Source organism: Zalophus californianus, chromosome 7, assembly GCF_009762305.2.
Source record: "Zalophus californianus isolate mZalCal1 chromosome 7, mZalCal1.pri.v2, whole genome shotgun sequence".
Taxonomy (NCBI): Eukaryota; Metazoa; Chordata; class Mammalia; order Carnivora; family Otariidae; genus Zalophus; species Zalophus californianus.
In genome coordinates this window covers 116,057,248-116,075,113 of record NC_045601.1, presented here as the reverse complement: position 1 = coordinate 116,075,113, position 17,866 = coordinate 116,057,248, and the positions used below count along the sequence as shown (strand labels likewise).

The 17,866-nt window shown below is 56.4% G+C and overlaps 2 protein-coding genes across 5 annotated transcripts; one reads left to right on the top strand and one right to left on the bottom strand.

Moving 5' to 3' along the window:
• Positions 1–380: 380 nt before the first annotated feature.
• HMGA1 (high mobility group AT-hook 1) lies at positions 381–9,710 on the top strand. 2 transcript variants are annotated; one of them, XM_027601874.2, is made up of 6 exons: positions 381–535; positions 779–895; positions 4,244–4,389; positions 6,198–6,281; positions 6,921–6,971; positions 8,338–9,710. In XM_027601874.2, exons 3-6 carry the CDS (start codon positions 4,288–4,290, stop codon positions 8,389–8,391), a joined length of 291 nt encoding a protein of 96 aa, XP_027457675.1. In that variant the 5' UTR covers positions 381–535; positions 779–895; positions 4,244–4,287; the 3' UTR covers positions 8,392–9,710. The 2 variants fall into 2 exon arrangements, with proteins under 2 accessions (XP_027457675.1, XP_027457674.1); XM_027601873.2 differs by having other exon boundaries at positions 4,244–4,422.
• Positions 9,701–12,607, bottom strand: SMIM29 (small integral membrane protein 29). 3 transcript variants are annotated; one of them, XM_027601876.2, is made up of 6 exons: positions 12,446–12,590; positions 12,168–12,267; positions 11,193–11,376; positions 10,983–11,008; positions 10,546–10,651; positions 9,896–10,356 (listed from the first exon to the last, which is right to left on the bottom strand). In XM_027601876.2, the coding sequence occupies exons 3-6, from the start codon at positions 11,301–11,303 to the stop codon at positions 10,291–10,293; spliced, it is 309 nt and encodes a 102-aa protein (XP_027457677.1). In that variant the 5' UTR covers positions 11,304–11,376; positions 12,168–12,267; positions 12,446–12,590; the 3' UTR covers positions 9,896–10,290. The 3 variants fall into 3 exon arrangements, with proteins under 3 accessions (XP_027457678.1, XP_027457677.1, XP_027457676.1); XM_027601877.2 differs by lacking the exons at positions 9,896–10,356; positions 12,168–12,267 and adding an exon at positions 9,701–9,812 and having other exon boundaries at positions 12,446–12,607; XM_027601875.2 differs by lacking the exon at positions 12,168–12,267 and having other exon boundaries at positions 12,446–12,600.
• Positions 12,608–17,866: the final 5,259 nt, after the last annotated feature.

Sequence of the window (17,866 nt, the reverse complement as noted above, 5' to 3'; positions counted from 1 at the left end):
CCCGCCCGCGCGGACCCCGCAGGCACGAACGCCCGCCCACATCCAACGCGCTCCGCGGGCGTCAGGCCCATACGCCCGGAAGGCCCCTAGAGGTGACTCTCCCGGGGACCCCCCCCCCCCGTTGCAGGCCGTAAGGACGTCCTCCCCTCCCACCCTCCGCGAAAAGCTCCCCGGTGCTCCCCCTCTGTGCACCTTCCCATGTCTCCCGGCCCGGGACAGTGGGGAGTGGGCCGTCGCCTCGGGTTCCCAGCCCAGGCCTCCCGCGCGCCCGCCCCCAGGCGCCCGGCACCGCACGCCCCTCCCCGTAGTCAGCACCCACCCGCGCGGCGGCGGCGGCTGGCGGGCGGCCGCCCTTTTAAATCCCCGGGCTCATTTGCATGGCCCCGCCCCCCACAGTGACACGGCTGGCGCGGGCGGGCCCGTCCCCCCTGCCCCTGGGTCGCTCTTTTTAAGCTCCCCTGAGCCGGGGCTGCGCTCCTCTAATTGGGACTCCGAGCCCGGGCTATTTCTGGCGCTGGCGCGGCTCCAAGAAGGCGTGAGTTCGCGGCCCCTCCGGTGGCTTCTTTTTTTTTATATCTATCATTTAATTAAATTATTTATTTCTTGAGGCCGCGCACGGGCCGTGCCTAGCTTCCTGCCCCTCGCCATCCTTCGGGGGAGGGTGAATATTTTTGTCCCCCCGCCTGGATGTGACAGATAAATACCCCGCGGGGGCCTGGGCGGCGAGCACGCGGCGGCGGCGGTCTCTGAGCGCCTCTGCTCTCTCTCCTGGTTTCAGATCCGCATTTGCTACCAGCGGCGGCGGCGGCGGCGGAGCCAGGCCGGTCCTCAGCGCCCAGCACCGTCGCTCCCGGCAGCCCGGAGCGCGCACCGCAGGCCGGCGGCCGAGCTCGCGGTGAGTCGTCCCCGGGGCCCGCGGCGGCGGCGGCGGAGGGGGGGCGCCCGCGCCCCCGCCTGCACGCCGCCCCTCCTGCAAGCCGCCCAGGGCTGCAGCGCGCGCCTCCGGCTTTATTCCCAGGCCGGGGCTGCGCGAGCCGCCGGCGGGGGAGGGCCGCGCGGCGCGGGGGCGGGCGGCGGGGCCCGGCGGCGCGGGGAGGGCGCCCGCACCCCTTCCCCCGCGCCGCGGGCGCCCTGCGGGGGGCGGGGACCCGGGAAAGGCGCGCGGTGGGGGAGGGGGCGCGCGGCTGCGGCGAGCGCGAGTTGTGCACCCGGCGGAGCCCGGTGCACCTCGCGCGGCCGCCGCTCCCGCCGGAGCCCGAGCCCGAGCAGGGGCCCGGGCTGTGGGTGGGGGGGGGGGCGGGGAGAGGAACAGGCTGCGGCGCAGCTGGCGAGTGGGGGGCCGGAGCCCCCCGCAGTCTGGGGAAGTTCTAGAAGTGAGGGGGATGGGAAGGAACCCCACAATTCGGCCCTGTTCCCGCTCGGCCTTTTTCCTGGTGTCCCCCCTACGCAGATGAGGCCGAATCGCGGGCCTGGGTTTGGGGCTTCACCCCGACCCCACCTCTGGCCCGGCCTGCGCCTCTTCAGCCCCCAGGGCCGGGCCTGCCCTCCGCCCCCACAAACAGGTTTCTCTGCTTTGCAGGGCTCTGTTGGAACTAGTCCCTTTGACTCCCCGTTTCAATTTTTTTTTTTTCTGGGGCTTTATTTTGCGGGGAGGGCGCGGAGGGAGGTGGCTTTCTTCCTCTACCCCGCGCCCGCGCGCGCCAGGTTTCCTGCCCCAAGGCGGGCTTGGGTGCCCCCTCTGGCAGGAAGTGGGGCCGGGTGCACCCGCGTGGCGGTGCATGCGGTCGGGGTGCACCAGTTTCCCGCGCCTGCAAGAGCAGCCCGTGCCCCTCCCCCCCGCGCTCTCGCCCCTAGTCCCGCCGGCCGCCCTGCAACGGCCCGGCGCAGACACTTGCAGAGTCACCCTGGGGCCGGGTCTGGAGCAGGGGGCGACAGGCACTTAACCAGTCTCCCGGCGGTTAAGGAAAGTGGCGGGCTAGAGGGGTCGCCAGTAATTTACTCTATCCTGCTCGCCAACTTGCTGTGTGACCTTGAGCAACTTATCAGGCCTCTCTGGGCTACTTTCTTCTGGAAAACAAGGAAGCCCCATGATGATTTCCTAGGGTCGTTCTCGTAGACTCCGTAAGCATTTGAGGAATACACATTGCATGCACAGTGTACGGAGGGGACAAGCTTGAGGCCCAGAAGGGCTTATTACAAACTGAAGGATTCAGGTCGGGCCCTAAACATGGCTTCGCCTAGCCAGGCCTCTGATATTCAGAAACAGGTGGAAGAGACAAGCATTTGTTGGTCTCACCATAGAGGGCCTCAGGCCTTCACTCAGTTCCTGGAGGCCTGAATGAAGGGGGGGTGGTCAGAGAGTGAATTGAAGGGTTCCCAGTTGTAAGAGGTGGGGGGAAGCTCCAGATGATGCAAGAACTTCCCCGGAGACCCACCAGGATTCCCAGGCATGCTGGGCCCAGGCTCTCTGGGATTAGGGGCTAGCTTGGCCCAACTGGAACCCCCTCTGTGAGGGGGCCTTCAGCAGACCTCATGTGAGGTCAGCACTCATTTCGGCTGATTAATTTTGATGTTTAGTTTGAACGGGAACCTGTGGTGTAATATAAGATTCTAATCACTGCCTGTAATTACAGAGCAGGCCAAGCCACTAATGACGGAGCAGGGTAAATCACCAACCACCTTGTTTAAAAGGGTCTTCAAGTCTGAAATAATATAAAATAGAATAATTACCAGACAAAGTCTCGCCGTCTGGAGAAGCTTGATGCTTGATGCTGGGGGCCTTAAGCCCTCCAAAAGTCACAAGTTTGCAAAAAAAAAACAAAAAAAAAACTTTTTTTTCCTCCCAAGTTAAAATTGGAAATTGTCTGAAAATCTGAAAAGGGGAAAGGAAAGTCATTTTCGAATGTTCTAGTTCTCATTTTGATTGGATCGAGGACTTCTGTTGTGGACATATTTTCACTATGAACTAGTTTGATCCTTGGCATCAGTGTGGAAAGGTGGTTAAGGTAGATGTCTTAGCCTTACCCCCATTTTACAGATTGAAGGTCTTTTAGAAGTGAAGCCGCTTGGGTGCAACCTTTGCCAAGAGCAACCAGGGATTGGTTACCCAGGGACGTGTGGAGCCATGGGTCTCTCAGGTCTTGCGGCTCTGCAACTGGGAAGACAGAGGGGGATTGGACCGGGTCGGGGGGAAGACCCTCACTGTCTTTTAAGCTTCTGGAAGAGGCTCCCAAATACGGGGTGCCAGGTGCTTCTTTCAGTGGGAGGTTTTAGGTAAACTCAATTAGCGGGGCTGATTAAACCCAAAACAGCCTCTAAGAAGAGGGAAGATGCTAGAAAAGAACCAAGAAACTTTGAGGACCAGCCCTGCTAGGTGGGGTGGGCAGCTAGCATATTAGAAGGATCTCAGTGGAGAAATTCTGTCCCTCCTGAAAGCAGGCACTAAAGGGGAAGATCTCATTTGACTCCAGGTGGTGGGGTGGGGGAAAGGGGAGACCCACCTTTCAGCTTTGGGTTTGTTTTCCTCCCTTCACTACAATTTCAACCATCTTCCCCCTTCCCAAAACTCTTCCCAGCCTTGAATCCCCAAAGCTCTACCCCAGGGAGAGAGCGGAGAGGAGAGCTAACGGGTGGGGTGGGCACCAACCCTGGCCAGGCCATTGGTGTGGAGTGTCAGGGTTGGCCCTGGTAGCGTTTGGGCGTGAGGCTTGGGCCATGGCGGATAGGCAACACTGTTGGCCAGGTGGGCCCGGGGCTGGTGCCCATGGCGGCCGTCTGTCCAGGGCTTATTCCCTCTGCTAACCTTTCCTCCCTTGTTGCCTGTGAGCCGCTCAGGCTGGGTTTTCTCTTAAGGGAAAGGGCAGCTGACTAGAGAGAGGGGCCCTGGGGCAGTGAGAGTGCTCCCCCCCATCTATATCTTTGTCCAGGTGGCCTCACCCACAGAACCACATCTGAGCTGGCTATGGTCTTGGGCCTGGGCCCCGTGGGGGTGGCAGGACAACAAAGCACCCTTCTAAGCAGGAGATAAGAAGCTGATTAGGGCCAACGGCCCAGCCCCACCCTTTAGCAGCCTGCTGGGGCCAGGCAGACCCTGCTCCATCCCCCGATTCTCAGCAGGGCAGGAATCCCAAGTATCCCCAGGAGCAGGCAGGGTCCCACAGTGCCCCTTGATGGTGGGAATGGTGAAGAGGGTAGGAGGTGGACGAAGCAAGGTCTTGCGTTTAAAACAACTTCTGCTTCCCAGCATCCCAGCCATCGCTCCTCCACCTGCTCCAGAGAGAAGGGAAGATGAGCGAGTCGAGCTCGAAGTCCAGCCAGCCCTTGGCCTCCAAGCAGGAAAAGGACGGCACTGAGAAGCGGGGGCGGGGCAGGCCGCGCAAGCAGCCTCCGGTGAGTCCCGGGACGGCGCTGGTAGGGAGTCAGGTGGGTGTCCGAACCTTTGCCTCGGTTTACCCCTTTGGGTTAGGGAGGTGCCAGGTGTCTCAGCAAGTGAAAACGAGCAGAGGGCTGCAGAATCATTGCTGTGTGTGTGTCCTTCAAACACACCCAGCACATGCCGACCCTGGTCAGCTCCTGAGACCCCAGGAGAGAACTCGCAGGGGGCTGAGAAGCCCTGAGCCCATGCCAGACCATCCAAGCCAGAAGTGACCTTGTGGTCACACGGCCGGGGCTCACACCCTGGTAACTACCCACCCTTTACTTCCAGGCTGTCATGGACCAGTGCCTTTATAAAAACGTGGTAAAGATGAGTCGCATATACATACAAGTTCCAACTTCTAATCCTTAGACTCATTGCACATACTGCTTTGTCCATTAACCATAAACATTTCTAAATACTTAACTGTCAGTTTCTGGACTTACTCATCCCAGGCCCATAACAGAAAGCTCCTGGGCCGGCACCTGTCTGGGGGCCTCACTTCGTGTGGCCCTGGGCCAGGCTCCGCTCTGGCTCTGTAAAAGCAAATGGAAGCCTAAGAACTTAAAAATGTGGGGAAGTTGGTGAGAGAGTGACCCTTGAACCCTGGTGCCATCCCCCACTGAGGTCCCATGGGGTTAGGTTAGCCGGCACTCTGGGGCATGGGGCACGCTAGGGAACATGCCAGTCAGGCTGTGGGGGCCACCTGTGACGTGGTGGAGATCTTTGATTCTCTCAGAATCGAGAGAATTCTGATTCTCGGCAGCTGGTGAGGCCCAGCTTACTTCCCTTTCCCGGGAAAGAGGACAGGAATTGAGGTCAACCCTTGCTCTTGGCATGGTGGGCCTCAGGCTTCCCCATCTGTAGGATGGAGCGCGCGGTCTGTACTGACTTCAGGGAGACATGAGCCATGAGGAGTCTGAGTGGTGGGCTTCAGCTGCCTCTTCCAGAGCCCACAGTGTGTGGAGGGCAGTCATTCTCTTAGTCTGGTTCTCTCGGCCTCTACCTCGTGCGTGTTAGCTGGGGTCCACAGAGGGGTGTCCGAGAAGGGGGTGTTGGGTTACTGGACCATAGTTCTAAACAGCCCTTGGGCAGCCACCCCAAAACCACAGCTGACATGCCTTTACTGCCCAGCTTCTGTGCATTATGCAGCAGCTTTTTATTCTGTCAGGCTTATTAAAATTTTAGTGGCAACCACGGCAGAGATCTCGGTTTCCGACATCCAGGCATAATTTCTTCTCTGGGAGGCATGGCAGCCTGGAGGGAGTCTAGTTTGCAGGTAGAGGCTGGAGGCTCCCTCTAGTGGGGGGGTATCCTTTCCCCTCTTTGGCATCCCCCACAGGGAGTAGGCAACTGTCTTGGTCCAGTGCTGGACACTTCCACACTCTTCATTTCGTCTCCTGATACCTTGTGAGCTAAGTCTTGTTACCATTTACAGTTGAGGAAACCGAGGCCCAAGCATCCCATGTCTTGCCCAAGAGCTTAGAGCCCAGCGGTGGCCGAGCTGCCCAACAGTGTCTTTCTGCCGCCATGCCACCTTTCCCTTTTCTTGTTTCTTGTCCCCTTGTTGTCACAGGGAGGCGTGGGAGGGGCTTTGCAAAAGATGGTCAGAGTGAGAACTTGAATCACGAGGGCTTGCCTGCCGTGGCTCCTGTGGATTTCTGGGTCGGGGTGCTGGCTTGCTGGTTCAGTCTTGCCGGGGTTGGGGAGAGAGCCATGTCTTTTGAAAGGGGTGGGACAGGTGGCATTTGTGGGTCCCTGATTACCCCATCTGTCTTTGCAGAAGGAACCCAGCGAAGTGCCAACACCTAAGAGACCTCGGGGCCGACCAAAGGGAAGCAAAAACAAGGGTGCTGCCAAGACCCGGGTGAGGACACAGGAGGGGGACGGCCCCTCGGCCCATGGCCACAGCTGGGGGCAGGTCTGGGAGGGCACTGGCCTGTCCTGATTCTGTCCCCTGCCCCCTCTTCCCTGGCATGGGTGGCAGTGGGTCTTGGCTAATTGGGGAAGGCAGGGTGAGGACTGAAGCCTCACTTCTGGGGAAATCAAGTTAGCAGTCCTGCTGCTCTCCTTGCCTAGAGAAGGGTGCATTGGGAAGAGGGAAGGGGGACTGCTCCACCAGTCCCTGAGCTGAGAATGTTCCATTCTGGGGTCCCCCTGGATCCCAAGGGAGTGGGGATGAGCAGGGAAGGCCAGATTCCCAGTGACAGCAGCCTCTCAGAGAGGTTGTTTTGTTTTTTATTTTATTTTTTTCTGAGACACGACTCATATCCTCTGAGTCATGGGTGGAGGAGGGAATGGGGGGCGTGTGTGTATGTTGGGGGGGGTGCAGTGTGGCTGGCCAGTCATCACCAGCTGGAGTCGGGTGGGCCTGCTGGGGTGAGAGTCCCAGGCTTCCCTGAGCAGAGGTAGGTAGTTCTGCCCCTCCCCACTGGGGCACTGGTCATTGGGTGAAGATTGTCCGGGGACATTTTTGACTTAGTGGATCTCTTCTCTGGCCATCTAGAAAACTACCACAACTCCAGGGAGGAAACCAAGGGGCAGACCCAAAAAACTGGTAGGTGTGAAGGGATGGCGGCGGCGTGGTTTGCTGGGGAGGGCGTTTCAGAATGGGTGATGCCGAGTCCTGTGCGCTCAGCAGGGAAGGATGGCTCTGTCTGACCTGAGCCAGGAATAGCACGACATCACCCTCCCCAGGCCTAGAGAGGGAAAGGGATCTGCATGTGGCCCAGCGTCCTGGCACCCAGCCCAGGGCTTTTAAAGGGCTGTGTCCATGAGAAGTAAGGGGTCCCAGGTACAAACCAGACCCCTGCCCTAGCGGAGGGTGGGGCTCTTCTTTCCTCTGCTCCTAGCTAGAACAGACTCAGCTTCTAGGGGGACTTGGAGGCCATCTAGTCTCCATTCCCACCCCCCCCCATAATAGAAATGAGGAAAGAAGGCTCCGTGAGCAGAGGGTGAGGTCTGTCCTCACCACGATCTTGGGTAGGGAGGGTGAGGCAGCAAAGGAGCTCAGCCCTGAGTGGGGTGGGTAGTGCTATGTGGGAGTTGGGAGGTGATCCCACACAGAGGCCCCTCCTCACCTGGGACCCATCTTCCGTTTCTGAGCCCCCAAATAGCTGGTAACTGAGGAAGGTGGGCTGGGTCAGGAGGCTGCTTCTAGGGCCTACGCTGAAGTTAAAGGCCACCCCAGCCTTGTTCCTCCTGGCCCTTTTCTATCCCCCAACCTGTTCCCTGAACTCCCTGAGGCCTTCATTCCTCGAGCTGAGCCACCACCAGGGTGAGGAGGGGGGTTAGGGGGTGCTGGCAGGGCCCCAGGAGTGAGTAACAGGAAGCGAGTTGTTTTGGAGTTTGTGCCTGGCACGGGGGCCGCAGGCCCGTGTGGTGTGCCGACATTCCCGCCCAGTGAGTGAGCCCCGGCGGCACACACTTCCCTTTCCTCTCCACCCTGGCCTGGTTCCACAGCCCCTCTGCTGCCCCTGCGGGCCAAGGCCACCTGGTTCCCCTGCACTGCACCCAGCAGGGGGGGCTCATGCACCCTGCAGCCGCCCCTTCCCGTTCATTTCCTCTTCCTGGCCACCTCTCCCTTCCCCTCCTATAGAAAGCCAGTGACTTCCTCACTTGCCCCAATCGGGTGAGGTTCTGAGCTCTGCGGGTCGTGCCCCCCCCCGCCCCCCCAGGTCCTGGGGCCGAAGGGGCCTGGCTCTGGGCTAGAGCAGCATGTGTGTGAGGTTTTTTTCCCTCCCTTTAAATTCTTCCTTTTTTATGAATGAAACTGGGCCGTGGAGGTTGCTGAGTCACTCACACACTCAGCCCTGACTCATCCCCCTTCTGGAGAGCCAGGGAGCCCGGGGAGTGCTGGGGGCCATCCTGGTCGGCCCCCCCCGCCCCCCCCCCCCGTGCTGACTGGCCTGCCCACCTCACAGGAGAAGGAGGAAGAAGAGGGCATCTCGCAGGAGTCCTCCGAGGAGGAGCAGTGACCGCGCCGCGCCGCCCGCTCCTTCGCCGCCGAGGAGCAGTTTCCCTCTGGGACTGGACAGCGCCGCTCCGCTCCCCCCGCCCCCCCCTTCCCCAGGCCCACGCACCGCCGCCACCCACCTGCGCCCTCACTACCACACTACACAGCACACCAGCCGCTGCGGGGCCCCAAGGCCCGAGTGGGGAGCAGTTTCCTTTGGTTTCCAGCGAGCCCTCACCCACACGCACACTAGCCCTTCCAGACAAAGCCGACTGCGCACCTCTCCGCACCCTGCCCCTTCTGCGTCCCCGTGCTCTGTGGTGGGGACGTTGCTGACTGGGCTCTTGGTTTGGGGGGGGTCCCTTCTGCTTCCCCATTCTTCTCTCTGGCTTCCCACTAAGGGGACTGGGAGGGCTCCCCTGGCCTTAAAAGGGGCCTGTGCCCCGTCTCATTCTGATCTGCCCCACTCCACAGCACTGGCAACAGTAGGCATGGCCAATGGGGGGGCGGCGCTCGGCCCCAGGATGCCCACCCCCCTAGCGGCCTGTGTCTAAGGTGCGGCTCACACCCACTTTCCTTCCCTCCTCCCTTGCCTGGTCCTTGCTCTAGGTCGGACAGCCACCTTTGGGCACAGGAAGGAAGGCAGGAGGGGTCTGAGCCCCCTACTCTAAATGGGCTCCAGCCCACCCCCCCCACCCTGGAATCTATTGCCGTGAGGGAAACACAGTCCCCCTTTCTCCAGGTGAGGTCCAGGAGGCCCAGGTTCCCTGCGGCAGCCTCCTCAGGTGGGCTGGAGCCACTGCCCAACCCCATCCGCTTCCACCCTAGGCCTCAGTTTCCCCTTTCCTCACATGGGGCACTAATAACAAGGAGCTAGCCTTGCCCACTCCCACCCTTCTGCTCCTCCCCACCCCCCAAGGTTCTGGTTCCATCTTTTCCTCTGTTCACAAACTACCTCTGGACAGTTGCGTTGTTTTCGTTCAATGTTCCCATTCTTAGACATCCGTCATTGCTGCTGCGACCAGCGCCAAATGTTCATCCTCATTGCCGCCTCCTGTTCTGCCCACGTTCCCCTCCTCCTGGAGGCTCTTAGGGGAAGGGGCCCGGGGCAGAACAGGCTGGGTTACCGACCACCCCAGTCCCAGGGAAGGTGGGGCCCTGCCCCTAGGATGCTGCAGCAGAGTGGGGGGGGGGGCCTGTATTGACCGTCGAGGGTGTAGGGGCTACCTTCTCCCCCCTGTTCTGTCGGGGAGGAGGGAGCCATTATTTGTCCCAGCCTGGGGCCCCCCCATCTGGTTTCCTATTTGCAGTTACTTGAATAAAAAAAATACCTTTTCTGGACCGGAGTCCTTCTATGGTGGGTCCCTGGGGTAGGTAAGGGTGGAAGCCAAGGACCTAGTTGGTGGGGGTGGCCCTCCTGTGGGCTCTGTCCAGCTCTTCAGGCTGGGGGAGGGGGGAGGGGGGAGGAAAAGCATTAGCTCCAGGGAAGGGAACTTAAGCCTCTCTTGAAAAAAGCAACCACACCCTAGCCACAAAACAGTTTATTTACAAAATATATATACTGAATACTATACATTCGGCCCTGTCACCATGGAAACAAATCCAAAGCCAGGTTGGGGAGGGCTCAAGAGAAAGGTGGTGCCCAGGAAAATGTCTCCAACCACCCAACTGGGCAGGAAAAACTTTTCATTAGCCCGGGGAGCCGGTGGGAGGCTCGGCCCACCAAAGACAAGGCCTGTGGGCGGGCGGGGGAGGCGGGGAGTGAGCTGCCAGGGCTGGATGGGAGGGGAGAGGAGACCCAGTTCCCAGCCAGGGGCCGGGGGGGGGGGGGGGGGGGGGGGGGTGCAAGTGGGGAAGGAAGCTGCAGGCCCCAGGCACTCCCAAGACCCCATGATTCTGGAGAGCAGGGCAGGGGGGCAGGTCAGGTCTTGACATCCAGCAGGGGCATCCGCTTGTGCTGGTAGCCACTCTGCCAGCCATGTACCACCTGTGGGGGAGGAAATGGTGCCACGGGGCTGGGGTCCAGGGCAGAGGCCGTGACAACCCCTGGGGGGGCACCCCACTAGCCCTGGCCCAAACGGGGAGGGCTGAGGGCAGAACCGGGCTCTGGCTTCAGGGGCAGGATGGAGGAGAAGACAGCAGGTGCCTGCTGAGTCTCCCCGCCCCCAGCACTCACCTTGGGGTCGCCCACATCAGAGAGCAGCTCCTGCTCAGCCTCGTGCAGCTCCTCGGCGGGGTCGTAGCTGTACATGGGGAGCAGGTGATGGCGGAGCCGGTCGGCCCTGGGGAGCAGGGAAGGGTGCTCAGCACAGGGGCTGCCCGCTCCCAACGCCTGACTGCCCCGTCTCTACTCTCCAAGGCAGGGCACTTCCGGCAGGTGCCTCTGGGGGCACACTAGGATTCTGACAGTACATGCCCACTTCTAGAAGCGGCCCCTCTTCGGTGGGGAAGCCCAGTTTGGGCAGGAAAACCCAACAGTGGGGTGTAGAGAATTTCAGGCTTGTGTAAGGAAAGCCGAGGGGCATTTCAGCCGTGGATGTAGAGCACCTGATCCTACGGGAAGAAAGGTAAGCCGAACGCAGGGGAAGTAACGCTGGGGACAGGGACACTCACCGCTTTTTCTTCTGGACATACATTACCTGTAACAGAGACACGGCGCTGTGGAAGCTGCTGAGCCCAGGATGGCCCACAGGAGACCCACCTCTACCCCCTTCACCCATCACAGCAGGACAGCTGAACCTGTGCAGGCTGGACCACCCCCCCCGCCCACAGCCCCGCTCTGCCCCAGCAGAGGTGCGGGTGTGTACGTGGGGGGCTCCTTACCACAGCCACCACCACCCCGACCAGGGTGATGAGGAAGAAAGGCCCCAGCACATAGCCCACCATGGAGTCGCTGTTGGCCTGAGGGGCGCTGGGCACCGTAGTGTTACTCATGACATCGGCAGCCGCCGGGCTGGGTGCTCAGCATGGGCAGTAGTGCCTCGGGAGGGCGCCTCCACTGGGCTCCCTGGGGAGGAGAAAGGGAGGTTATGTATTTCACCCAGGGTGACATCCAAGCTCTGGATCCCTCCCCAAGAGCTGGTGGTGTATCAAAACTTAGGTCAGGCCCTGGGACGAGGGATCCTCCGGGTCAATGTGCCGGGTTTAACCCTCCAGTGACTCCAGGGAAATCTGGGTGTAGAGGGCACCAAGGGGAGGCCCAGAGTCCTGCCCGGCTCCTATCCCCAAATCAGGGTGGGGCCTGGCTCAGGTGCTGGCCAAACATTTGCACACCTCAACTGGGAAAAGCTTAGCTACACGTTCCTATAGCCCCTATTCCCACCTCTTGGGACACTGGGCCGCCAGCACCTATCCAGTGGAGCAAAAGGGGGAGATCTGACAAAAATATGAGGGTCCTGCACTGTGGGGCCCAGGGGGTGAGGTATGAGCATCTGAAGGAGCCTGCCTCGGTCCTGGTCCAATCCCCACACTTTAGGCTATAGGCCTTCCCTATGCCCTCCTTGTCTCTGGTGTTACTGCAGACAGAGCCGGGACAGCCTCTCCCCCATTGGTCTCGTGCCAGGGTGGACACAAGTGGGCAGGGCGGGATTGTATCTGCGAGGTGATGTCACCTCCCTCTGGTCCGCACCCGGGGCTCCGCCCATGTCCCTCCCCTCTTAGCCTGGGCTGACAGGCGGAGGTGAGAGGGTCAGCTCCCATCGATGGATGCAAGATTGTCGATGGGCTCCTGTACGCAGACCCCAAGGTCCCCGACCCCGCTTTGCTTGGGTCTCCATTGGAGGGCAAGGTATGAACTACCTGTCCCGGTGTCCGTGGGGGCACCGAGCTTGCCCAGTCGCATGCACACCGTCCCATGGTCGAGGGGACCTGCCGAGGTGGGGCGGGTGTCGGGCCGCTCCTAGGATGCGGAGCAGCATCGGCGAGTGGGAGGTAGTTCCCACGGCGCTGAGCGGCTCAGGCCGGGGGAGGGAGGTCTGGGGGCTACGCAGAGGGCCCGGGCATCCTGGAATCCCGGCACCCCGATACGTGGACCCGTACCGGCGCTCTGCAGCCCATCCAACCCGATCATGCCTTACCTCCCGCCGCCGCAGCCCGGACAGGAACGCCCTCGTTTGGCTCCCAGGCCCCGGAAGAGCCGGCAGGCGCGTGATCAAAGGACCCGGGGAAATGGGCGGGGCCTCAGTCCCGGGGCACAGCCAATCCGGTGGCGGAAGGCGGACGGCCCGGAGACTTCTGGAGCCGCCAATCCGGAGGTGGGGGGTGCGCCGTGCGGAGGCGGGGAGGGCCCAGGTTGCAGGGTCCACCCCGCGGCAGCAGGGGGCAGGCGAGCGCTGCGCAGCGGGGGGAGGAGAGCGCGCGGGGCGGGGCGGGGCCGGGGCGGCTTCCCGGCGTTCCCCGGGGCGGACCCCAGCCGAGGGCTCGCGCCGGGGAGCGCCCGTATGCAGGCTGCGGCCGGGCGTCGGGCTTCCTCGTTCCCCGGGGTGGAGCCCAGGTGTAGGGCCAAGCCACGCCCCGAAGTTTAGTCCAGGCGAGCGGCGCCTGGCTGCTCTCCCCGCCACGGGACCCTGCCCGGGGCCCCCAAGGACTCCATTAGTGTTTACGGAGCTTCCAAGCCTCCTAAGGGCCAGAGGGGCCCTCTGGGCTGTGCTCTGAGGGTAGATAGAGTAGGCAGGCCGGGGTTCGCCTCTGCCCAGCGATGGGACCTGGGACCCACTTACCCTCCACCCTTCTCTGCGCCTCAGTCGTAACGTCTGTGAAACAGACTCGTGAGGATTAAGCGATGACGTGGATAAGGAGTCTGGCACACACCACGCCCTGTTAAAGCCCCCGCTAACCTCCGTCCGGTTTCCAAGGGCACAGATGGTGCAGAGGGTTGCAGTCCCCCTCGGCCACAAGCAACTTGAGAAGGAGGTACAGGGCGCCTGGGTGGCTCAGTTGGTTAAGCGACTGCCTTCGGCTCAGGTCATGATCCCGGAGTTCCGGGATCGAGTCCCACATTGGGCTCCCTGCTCGGCAAGGAGCCTGCTTCTCCCTCTGACCCAACCCCCTCTCATGTACTCTCTCTCATTCTCGCTCTCTCAAATAAATAAATAAATCTTAAAAAAAAAAAAAGGAGGTACATTCGAAAGCTTTAGTGGTCTCATCATTACAGTGGCACACACTGGAGATGGATCGATGGATTTTACCAATGTCAGCATCCTGGTTGTGATATTCTGCCATAGTTGTGCAAAAGTTAGCATTGGGAGAAGCTACGCAAAGCGTACAAGGGATGTCTATTATTTCTTACAACTGCATGTGAATCTACAGTTACCTCAAATACGTGTGTGTGTGTGTAGCTTTGTACCCAGATCTTGCCACCTCTCCCCCCAAATCACACACGGTTAGGAAAACTCCAGACTCGCAGGTGATGGAAGCCACCCAAGAACGTAAAAGTTGTGGGAGCTGAACCAGGCTGAGGCTCTCCAGGGTCCTTGGGTGGTACTGGAGATAGAGGGCTAACCTGTATCACCTTATTCTTGCCAAAGACAGCCAATGGCACAGACATGGTTGAACCACTTGGTCTGTGCTGGCCTGTTTCCTCAGGTCCTTCCAGAGGTGGGATTAGGGCAGGTCTGATGCAGAGATGACCCAACCTAGAACCAGAGGGCAGTTGGGAACTCTGGCCTCTTGCCTTCAGACACCATCATCTGACTGGTAGGAAATCAGAGATAAGGGGAAAGGAATGACAGAAATGCCTGGGTCTGGAGGCTCTGGGTGGATTCCTGGTATTCTCAGGCTTTTGAGTCTGAAGAGTAAGGAGACCACTCATCCCAGGCTGCTGCTTCTTCTTCTTCTTTTTTTTTTTTTTTTATGATTTTACTCATTTGACAGACAGAGCAGGAACACAAGCAAGGGGAGCGGGAGAGGGAGAAGCAGGCCTCCCACCAAGCAGGGAGCCCAATACAGGGCTCGATCCCAGGACCCCAGGATCATGACCCTAGCCAAAGGCAGACGCCCAACAACTGAGCCACCCAGGCGCCCCTCATCCCAGGCTTCTATCAGAGCTGAGGGCAGAGGGAGGAGGCCACCTTCCCTGGCGGAGCCTGCCTTGCAAGGAGGTTAGGATCAAATGATAGGTTTTAGAATCCAGATCGCCTTGGCTGCCCACACATCCAACCTCTGTTCTCAACCTCACAGCTTCTGACCACATATCTTGAGGGCCCTGTAGGAGTGGGCTTAGTGGTCAACTGGCTAAGCCAGTGTGTAGACAGGACTGGGGTCTCAGGGTCAGAAACTCAGCATGTTTTTACCTCCCTTACTCCCAGGACAGAACACCATTCTGAGCTAGGCAGGTCAGGTGGGGTGACCCCAATTTAAAAATGAGTAAGCTGAGGCCCTGAGCAGTGTGATGACTTCCCAGGGCCTTGGTGTGATCAGCGAGGGTGAAGAAGAAGGGAACGACAGGTGGGCCCTCTTCCTGGACAGCCCTGTGCCAGCATCTGTTCCATGTCTGTGTTGGAAGCTGGTTTGCTCCTGGGATAAGGCTTCAGATCCCAAGAGGGTACCCCAGGCCTAGCCAGGGAATACTCCAGCCCTCCCTGCTCTCTTCATGCTGCTGCAGCCTCAGGAAGGGGAGACACAGGGCAGAGCTGATGTTGCACTCTGCCACCCTGATCAAGTTTTGACTGTACCCTTACCCTGTGGTTATGGTTCGTGCCTAGGCTTATGTATGCACTTTCACTAATGCCTTGCTCATCTTTGTGTCCCCCTGCTCTGGACCTACCTAACAAATCATAAAAGCAACACTTAAGAAGATCAAATTGTTGACAAGTAATGTAAATTCATTACAGAACAAAGCTCAAGATTTATAGGAATGCAGCTATCCAGCCCTCAATAAGAAAACATTCATAATGTGTGGCACCCATTAAAAAAATGGGCCCATAAATACTTAGATATGTAAAGAGGCAGGAAAACGGTCTCTAATCAACTGAAACTGACCCAGAACTGAAAGATGGAGGGCCTAAGGAGGACATTAAAACTGTTAAAATTGTATTCCTTATGCTCAAAAAGTTGAAAGACAAGGAAGGTATAAAAAAGCCTCAAATTGAATTTCTGACATGAAATCTACAATGTCCAAGATGAAAAATACATCGGATGAGATTAATGGCAGATTAGATACTGCAGAAAAAAAGATATGTGAACATGAAGGCATTAGAATAGAAGTTATCCAAAATGAAAGGACAAAAAAGAATCTAAAAAAAATTTACAAGAGCACCAGTGAATTGTGGGACAATATCAAATGGTCTAATATATGGGTAATTAGAGACTCAGAAGAAAAAAAAGAGGGGACAAAATATTTGAAGAAATAATGACTGAAAGGTTTCCAAATGTAATGAAGACTATAAACCCACAGATCCAGGAAAATGATAAGCCCCAAGCACAAGAAACATGAAAAAAAAAAAAAACTATATGAAGGCACATTATAATCAAATTGCTTAAAATGAGTAATAAAGAGGAAATCTTAAAAGATGTAAGGTACAGAGGAGCAAAGTTAAGAATGACATCAGATTTTCACCCCAAACAACCTGTAAGAAGACAGTGAAACAATATCTTTAAAGCATTTAAAGAAAACCTCCCAATGTAGAACATTAGGCAAAAATATCTTTCAAAAACATACAATAGCCAAATTATGGAAGCAGCCTAAGGGTCCACTGATAGATGAATGGATAAAGAAGATGTGTTATAAATATACAATGGAGTATTTTTCAGCCATTAAAAAGGATGAAATTTTGCCATTTGCAACAACATGGATGGAGTTAGAGAGTATAATGTTAAGCAAAGTTAAGTCAGAGAAAGACAAATACAATGTTTCACTCATGTGGAATTTGAGAAACAAACAAACAAACAAAAAATGGACAAAGGAAAAAAAGAGACACAGAGAGAGAGAAAGCAAGACACAGACTCTTAACTATAGAGAACAAACAGGTTGTATATCAGAGGGGAGGTAGGCAGGCGGATGGGTGAAACAGGTGCTGGGGATTAAGGAGAGCACTTGTCGTGATGCGAACTGGATGATGTATGGAAGTGTTGAATCACTATATTGTACACCTGAAACTAACATAACGCTGTATGTTTACTAGAATTCAAATGAAAACTTCATAAAAAATATCTTTCAAAAACAAAGGTGAAATAAAGACATCTTCAGATATATAAAAACTGGAAGAATTCATCACTAGCAGACCTGCACTACAAAAATGTTAGAGGAATTTCTTCAGGCAAAAAGAAAATGGTACCAAGTAAAGATATGGACCTATCCTTCAATCCCAAAGGAATGAAGAGCTCTGGCAATGGTAACTACCTAAGTATATACTTTTTTTTCTTATTAGTTACATCTTTTAAAAAAATAATTGTTAAAAAAATGATAATGTATTACGGGTTTGTGCACCGAGAACATTTACCAAAATAGACCATATTCTGGGCCATAAAACAAGTCTCAAGTTTAAAAGGATTCAAGTTAACACATGTAAAAGTAAAATGTATTATGTCAATAGTGTAAAGGCTAGATAAGAAATGGAAATATATTATTGTAAGATTCTGGAGTGCCTGGGTGGCTCAGTCGGTTAAGCGTCTGACTTTTTTTTTTTTAAAGATTTTATTTATTTATTCATGAGAGACAGAGGGAGAGAGAGAGAGAGAGAGAGAGAAGCAGAGGGAGAAGCAGGCTCCCAAGAAGCAGGGAGCCCGATGCGGGACTCAATCCCAGGACCCTGGGATCATGACCTGAGCCGAAGGCAGACGCTTAACCATCTGAGCCACCCAGGAGCCCGAAGCGTCTGACTTTTGATTTCAGCTCAGGTTATGATCTCAGGGTCATGAGATGGAACCCTGCATTGGGCTTGTGCTGAGTGTGGAGTCTGCTTAAGATTCTCTCTCTCCCTCTGCCCCTACCCCCCCATCAGTCTCTCTCTCTCTCTCAAAAAAAGAGGAAGAAAAAATAAACCAGTAACAGAAAGATCCTTGGAAAAGCCTCAAATATTTGGAAAATGAATAACGCACCTCTAGATCAAAAAATAATTAGGGGGATGCCTGGCTGGCTCAGTAGGTAGAGCACGTGACTCTTGATCTCAGGGTTGTAAGTTCGAGCCGCATGTTGGGTGTAGAGATTACTTAAAAATAAAATTTAAAAAAATATTTTAAAAATAATAATTAGGATGTATTTTGAACTGATGAAAATGAAAACACAACATAGAATTTGTGGGGCACCTCTATTAGAGAAATTTATGGCTAACTGCCTTTAAAAAAAAAAGTTCATGTCAATGACCTCAGCTTCCACCTGAAACCAAAGTATGCAGAAGAAAATAACAAAGATCAATGCAAAAATCTTTGAAATAGAAAACAGAAAAATAAAGAAGAATCAACGAAACCAAAAGCTGCTTAAGATCAACAAAAGAGATAAACCTGAATGATCAGGAAAAAAAACTACAAATCACCAATATCAGGAATGAGAGAGGTGACAT